At 41.7% G+C, this 7314-nt stretch overlaps 1 protein-coding gene across 4 annotated transcripts in view; it reads right to left on the bottom strand.

Annotated features, from left to right (window-relative positions):
• sorcs1 (sortilin-related VPS10 domain containing receptor 1) overlaps nucleotides 1-7314 on the bottom strand; it is a 91126-nt gene that overhangs the window by 16509 nt on the left and 67303 nt on the right. For all 4 annotated transcript variants that reach the window (XM_015039650.1, XM_015039639.1, XM_015039659.1 and 1 more), the window contains exons 17-20: nucleotides 5148-5261; nucleotides 3692-3863; nucleotides 1742-1928; nucleotides 1067-1200 (exon numbers count right to left, since the gene is read on the bottom strand). In XM_015039650.1, coding sequence (XP_014895136.1) covers nucleotides 1067-1200; nucleotides 1742-1928; nucleotides 3692-3863; nucleotides 5148-5261 — 607 coding nt within the window. The remainder of the gene's footprint in view (nucleotides 1-1066; nucleotides 1201-1741; nucleotides 1929-3691; nucleotides 3864-5147; nucleotides 5262-7314) is intronic.

The raw sequence follows: 7314 nt of genomic DNA, 5'->3' as shown, positions 1-7314 counted from the left end.
CCACCAGGTTCTCCAGGTTCTCCAGGTTCCTCAGGTTCTCCAGGTCCACCAGGTTCTCCAGGTCCTCCAGGTCCACCAGGTTCTCCAGGTCCTCCAGGTTCTCCAGGTTCACCAGGTCCTCCAGGTTCTCCAGGTCCTCCAGGTCCTCCAGGTCCACCAGGTTCTCCAGGTTCTCCAGGTCCTCCAGGTCCACCAGGTTCTCCAGGTCCACCAGGTTCTCCAGGTTCTCCAGGTTCCCCAGGTTCTCCAGGTCCACCAGGTTCTCCAGGTCCTCCAGGTCCACCAGGTTCTCCAGGTCCTCCAGGTCCACCAGGTTCTCCAGGTTCCTCAGGTTCCTCAGGTTCTCCAGGTCCTCCAGGTTCTCCAGGTCCTCCAGGTCCTCCAGGTCCTTCTCCCCCCCAGGTTCCACCTTCTCAGTGATTTTCTGAGAATCATGGATCTGGAAGTCTCTTCTGTGCCAAAGCTTTAACGTCTTACTGGAAGTTAATGTTCTGCCTTCAGAACATTATGTCCATGCACTTCTGGTGCATTTCCCAGAATTTGTCTCTTTCCTGAATGATGTGATGACTGGACTTTCCCATCACATCTACGCTGCTGTGATTTGTCTCTAACATCCCTTCTATCATTAGCAACCAGAAATCATTCTGGTAGTTCCAACTGACCTGCTGTGTGTCTGTAAGCTTCTGGTTACAACATTCACTATGGAGTTTTTCTGTTTTTGAAGATGAGCTGGTACCACAGTTTACACAACCTGAGATGCTCCTGAGAGCTCGTTGCTGGCTGAAGCCATCAGGATGTTAAAACGGGTCAAAGAACTCCTGCTGCTGACCGGACCTCCACTCCGCTCTGCTCTGTATGCAGATGGCTTTAAGATTCTCCATAACTTGGTAATCGAGACACTTTAAGCTTATGGCTCATCAGAACATTCTGCAACTGTTATCAGTCCTGATTAACAAGGCCTTGGTTTTCTGCAGCCGGCGCCAACAAATATAGCTGCACAGAACAACAGAGTCAGCAACCTACTTCTTAATTACAAACGGACACAGAGAAGCAGCGTTCGCCGTACCTCAGTGTTATTTCCGATCCACCAGATGTAGGTGACCGTTCCCACTTGGCTGGGATGCAGAACGGTGGTCAGGTTCACTTCCTTGTTCCTCACCGCCACAAAGGGAGCAGAGAGATGGATATGCTCCAGCTGACCTGTTCAGACACACAATGCATCACAGAGTGAACTCCACGCTCTGCTGCTACATGCAAAACTCACAAACAACTTTATTAGCTCAAATGGAGAGAAGAAATTAGCCCAGAATTCTCTGCTGCATCTGAACCAATAGCTGCCATCTGTGGGTTGTTTTCCTCCGCCGCCCTCTGGGGTCTGCAGTGACTCTGTGTGCGTGGCTGTCACACACGGCGGGCAGATCGGCGGCGGGGGCGGCGGGCTCCCTGATCAGTAAGTCGGTTCCTTTTACATCTGTTAGGGAGCAGAAGTTGTCAGGCCTCATCCATACGAGGCAGCACTGACTGGAGAGGAAGCGTAATGAGGTTTGTTCTATCTCTGTTTGTTTGTTCGATTCTGGACGGGTTCTGGGGAGATAAAGCCCCGAACGCGGTGAAGTGACAGCAGCAATTCCACACAAGGTGATAAAGAGTGGGAAAAAGAGGAAGATTAGAAAAATGGAGGACAGTCCTCCATGAATGGAAGCAGAGGTTTTTTGTGTTGGTATTTTTAATAAAAACTCACATGTGACGTGCAGGAAGAGCGTGGCGGTCTCAGAACCGAGGCTGTTCTCCCCGGTGGCCGTCACCCGGTAGATTCCCACGGATTTGTAGATGTGCTTGATGCCGTCCTCGATGGAGCTCACGTTGGAGTACGTCAGAGCGTGACCATCTCCAAAGTCCACCGTGATGCTGGTCCTTGCTCCGTCTCCCTGCGCAGGACAAACACTTCAGGTTTAATCTGCAGGACTTCATGTTCTCCTCACGATAAAAACACATCTGGTGCCTGCAGACAGCCTGGATTTACTTTGCTTTAAATTCAGAGCCTGTAAGACTGCATGGTGGATCTAATGGGAAATGTTCTAATTTACCATAATTCTGGACATTTTCAAATTCTTTAAGATCACATGTCAAACTTTTAACCAACTGGGTTTACTAAGTTTCATGTTGTTTCGGTACGTCTTAGTGTTTACAATGATTTACTGAAATATACCTTTAAAACTAAGAAACATTGAAACAGCACTTTATAAATCTAAGTGTAACTTTATGGACGAATGATGCTAATAAGCATCAAAGATGTTAATAAAAGTGTGGAAAATCTATTCACGTTTTCTGATTATACAACATTGACTCAAAGGATTTCTTTAGATTACAAAAAATAACTAGTGAAGTGACTCAATTAAAATGTTAATCAAGGTAATTACAGAGTCAATAATTAATTAATCAGGTTTGAATCAAAAACCATACTTACAAAATGTAAGTTCATTAAGAACCTCTGATTGGATAATATTCACGTTATTCAGAGTGTGAGAAACCGAGTCAGAGACGTTTGGACTCGTTCTGCTGCTTTTAACTGGGTCCAGATTCGATCAAAGCATTTTGCAGCAGAACCAACCAACCATCAGTGAGGCTGAGCTGCGGCTCTACGATGTTCTGTGAAGACGACCGGAGTTGTGCTCACTATCCCAGCAAAGAAAGAAATACAAATGTAAACCGTGATGCTCTGGTGCTGCTTGACCTCAATCAGTCACAACGAAAACATTTGAAATGCAAGAAATTGGCAAATTAATCTTCCTGTGTGATTAAAACTTAGAGTTTCACACATTTTTCTGCTGTACTTTTCACACGAGGCGTTCATCACAGATCTTTGAATTTCATCTTCGATTATAAAAAATGTTTTTAATCTTAATGAAGTTACAGACTCTGCTCTGTGTGAGCCAATAACTTGGTTCCTTTTGTTTAAACAAAGATAAACTTTATTTTTTATTACAAAGTGACTCTTTGCATCCAGTAAAACACGCTCGGTGTTCAGAGAACAAAGGACCAAATCTAAGTGAATAAATATATTCTGACTCTCCTGAGCACAAAAAGAAAGTTCAAGTCTTTATGGAAGAATTGGACTGGATAACTGAACTGCTGCATTTCATTTTCTTATGTGTGAAATTTTCTTTTCGGTAAAGTTGAAGTGGCAGCAGTGAGACTGGACCTTTGAGTTGAAAACATAAAGGAAGGAGCCTTCATCCCCCAGGCCTGAAGTGATTAATTCATGTTGGTGTCTTACTTGACTAGAGTTTTTAATCTCATTTTCTAAACGTCAGTTAGAAAATAAACTTGTGCTCTTTCCACTCTGCATGCGGCGCGCTGTCTGCTTTTCCTGGTGGATGATTTCGATCCGAAGCTCTTTGAATGGCAGTAATAAATTCACTCTCCTCTTTTGAAACGTTTAGGTCCATTCTTTGTTCTGAACCAGAACAGGAACAGAACGAATGGACACCGAGTGTGAAAATAACAGCATTTCAGTTCAACCAAAGGGTTTTGGTCTCCATAGAAACGGCTTAGCCAGGAAGGTTTTCTCGGATGTGATGAACAGTGGGCACCGTGGTTGACATTCACAGATTGATTTTATAATTGTAGAAGGTTTATTTAAATTCCTTCCCCTGCTGAATGAAATGACTCAGCAGCTGGTGGGGCTCACCTCCTCCAGGAAAACCAGGAAGGTGACGTTGGCGCCCAGCGTGGCGGTCAGCCGGCCCTCGCTGGTGACCAGGTGGAGGCCTTTGGGAGCCTGGACGGGGCAGTGCTGTCGCCGGGCCGTGTACTCTGCTATCACTCCAGCTGTGCAGTTATTGGACACCACCTTCCTGTAGCTGAGGGGGACAGACACCATCTGACCATGTTCACATGGAAACAGTAATATGCTTCTCTGTGGTTCTGTCCAAACCTTGTTTATCTATTTAAATTACATTTTCTTGGCAAAACAAAAGCTTTGAATGCTCATTTAACTGGCAACTAACTTATTTCAACCAAAACTCTCTCACTTACCCACCAACTCTTATTTAATCATTAAATAACTGTTAAAAACTAAAAATGTGTTATTTTTTTTACCATTGTTATGCAACATGAACTATGTCTTAGCTAACCATTAATTAACTTTTAGTTAACACCAACTAACTTGTATTTACCTAATTACTGACTTTTTAAATAATTAACCAACTCTTATTTAACTATTAACTACCACATGGTTCCACGTTGTTGTTGCTCTGTCCAGTTTTTATTTTTTTAAATATCACCAGCTTGTGTTTTTGATGTTTCCAGTTTCATGTACACATCATATCCTGAGCCTTAAAAAGTAAACGTTATATTTTAAAATGCCTGATCTCAGTAACACTTGATCATTTACCTTTTTAACAGCCACCTGCTTTACACTGTTTAGAAAAGTTCAGAAAGTTGAAATTACCCATTTAAAATATAAAAATAAACCTATCATCTTTAGACATTTCAACCAGTGAGAACCGATGAGATTCGGTCTTCCTGTCGTTGGTTATCACATATTCACTATGATTATTATTAAACTTCATCTTAGTTGATTTTGCTTCACATTCTGCTTCCTTTGTGTCTTTCTTGTTTTCCTGCCAACATGTCCTGTTTACTTCAGTCTGTTTCTTTAGTTAGAAACAAACTTTTTTGCTGCAGACACGTTTCCTCCTCCTGCTGTTCTGTAACACTTTAAGGCGCCATCAGCAGAACAGGTTCTGTGTTGTTATGAATTATCATGTTGAACACTCATTTTTCTTGTTTTACAGACACCAATCAGCCCAATCAGCAAAGTGATGTGCTGGTCCTCCAGGGCCGATGTCCTGATGTTTCTCTGCTTTAGCACACCTGATCCAAATAATTACTACATTCCTGCAGAACCTGACAACATGCTGAGGAAGCAACCCAGTCGTTTAGACTGTGTGTTGGACCAGGAACATGTCCAAAACCCTTCAGGACAGCAATTTGACACTGTTGTTTAGATATTCACTCCATTTTGGGCTTCAGATAAAATTATGTTCAAAAGTTTTTCAACTCTTGTGTTTCATTCATCTCCGATGTTCTAATTAACTAAGTAATTAACTTCCTGATTCTGATCTGATGCTCGTCATGTTCACCCGGTGCTGTTGAGGAAAGTCATCCCCGTGGTGCAGCTGCGGGACATGGAGGACGGATGGAACCAGAAGGCGGGGCTGCACTTCCCATCAGTTCGCCTCTCATAGCCATAATCACTGCAATGAAACCGACAGACGGTGATCCGATCAGAAGCAACGGAAATCTGAAATCATTGTTAAGGTTATTGTGAAGTTTGCATTCTAATAAAAATTACTTTACAAATGATTTTAATCATATTAAGACGTTTTCAAAATACACAAGAGATTTCACCACAGAAGAACTCATGACGTAATCTAATAATAGATAAAAATTATTCACAAATGGAAAACATTTAACAGTGTTTGTGCATCTTTAAAATGTCTTAAATTCATTTAAAGGTAAGTTGGCCTTAAATATGTTAAACACAGATATTAAATTTGTTGTGTTGGGATGATTTAATCTCGTATAATCTAAGTTGTTTTGTTCTAGTGGGATTTTCCTGCAAAGCAAACATTAGAATCACACAGAGACATTTTCATCAATTCAACTGAGTCTGACTCACAGATCCATTAAGGCAATGGGCCGACTGAATACCCTCGCTACGTAGCTAGCTAACATTTTTGGTGCAACTTCATCACCAGCTGGCATGGAGGTGGAAGGGTGATGATTGGGGCTGGTCTTAAAGCCACAGTCCAAACCTCAAAGTGTTCAGGAATGGAAACCTGTCAACTGCGATGAACTACATGTCATCAAGAAAATGTGTCAATATATGAGCCTGCTGGAGTCAAAGCTGCAGTTATAATAAACATGTTTCTGATGGATCATAAACTTGATGCTGAACTTTGTTGCTGTGAGGAACCCCTCTGTGTTTAGGACTGCAGATACCAGCCATTAGGTGTTTGTGCTACAAATTAAAAGGCAGAGCAGCTCTGTGTCCCCAAACTGATGGGGACAAATTGCCCCAATTAGAGCGACATGCACACAGATGCAGAAGTGTTGTGATTGTTAATGAAAGCTATTAGGCGCCGTGATTTATGGTCCTGATGAAGCTTATTGCAGGAGCTGCCTCCTCCAGAGGCCTGTAGATTTGGGACCAAAGCATGAAAAAAATGAATGCAATTAAATAGTGAGAGAAAGCAGTTTTCATCTGGATGCAGATAAACCGACATCTTCCTGACATTAAGAGTCGCTGCTGCAAAAATGGCTGTGAAGGATCGTTTTATCTCTGAACACTTTGTCCTTCAAGACGTGAACGATGGCAAACATTAAAGTAGAATCAATAAAATGTCTGAGAGTGAAAAACACGTTGGCTCCTCCACTTTTTCTCTTTCTCACACACAAACGCAGAAATATTCACACATTAGCGCAAACACCGTGAGGATGTGCCAAGGCCGATATGCATTTCCAATCTGCAGGATGGCAACTATTTATCCCCTGATCCTGTTTTTTACAGGGAGCCAAACTGAGACAAAAATCTCTTAGTCAATAACTGCAGAAGGTGCTTCACACATATCCAAGAATCTCATTTATTCACAGAGATATCCAGTGTTTGATTAGTGATGGAGGTGGAACATTATTGTAAAATCTATAGGCCTTCAGAGTAAACAGTCACCATGTGTACAAAATGAAACAACATCTAAATTCATGGTTCGGTCTTAACCATGTTGAAGAAGAAATGCAGGAAAGTGTTTTCAGTTTCTCATCCTAAATATTTATGTGTGAAAATGAAGTAAAAAAGTAAAAGTCAGCAGAAATGAAGTGATCTAAATTTACAGATTTACAGCTTAGATCTGTAGACCTGGATATTTAGTTACCATTTTTCTGTTAAAGTATTTTTTCCAATATGGGTTTTCTATTAAATATTACTTCATAAGCATTTAGAAGAGGACTGCCAGAAGGCCTGTGATGGAAATGATTATGGGCATTTGATTGAGTGAATATTTATTGGTTTGTTGCTTCTAGAGAAAATATGTTTTTAGCATTATAGCTTCTCACTGATGAGTTCAAATTTAGGGAATTTTGCCTCCATTTATTATGATATTAATCTTTTGTTGTTTTTTTCTAAATCGTTTAAGTGTGTGTGTGTGTGTGTGTGTGTGTGTGTGTGTGTGTGTTTGTACATGTCCTGTGTTGGCTTGTGAAGGACTGGTGACGTGTCCAAGGTGGACAATGTCCTGATTGAAGAAATGA

This window comes from Poecilia latipinna, unplaced genomic scaffold (genome assembly GCF_001443285.1).
Source record: "Poecilia latipinna isolate Pla-1442-1.1 unplaced genomic scaffold, P_latipinna-1.0 Scaffold29, whole genome shotgun sequence".
In the NCBI taxonomy this organism is placed as follows: domain Eukaryota; kingdom Metazoa; phylum Chordata; class Actinopteri; order Cyprinodontiformes; family Poeciliidae; genus Poecilia; species Poecilia latipinna.
The sequence above is the reverse complement of the archived record's forward strand: the minus strand, read 5'-3'. Positions and strand labels throughout refer to the sequence as shown.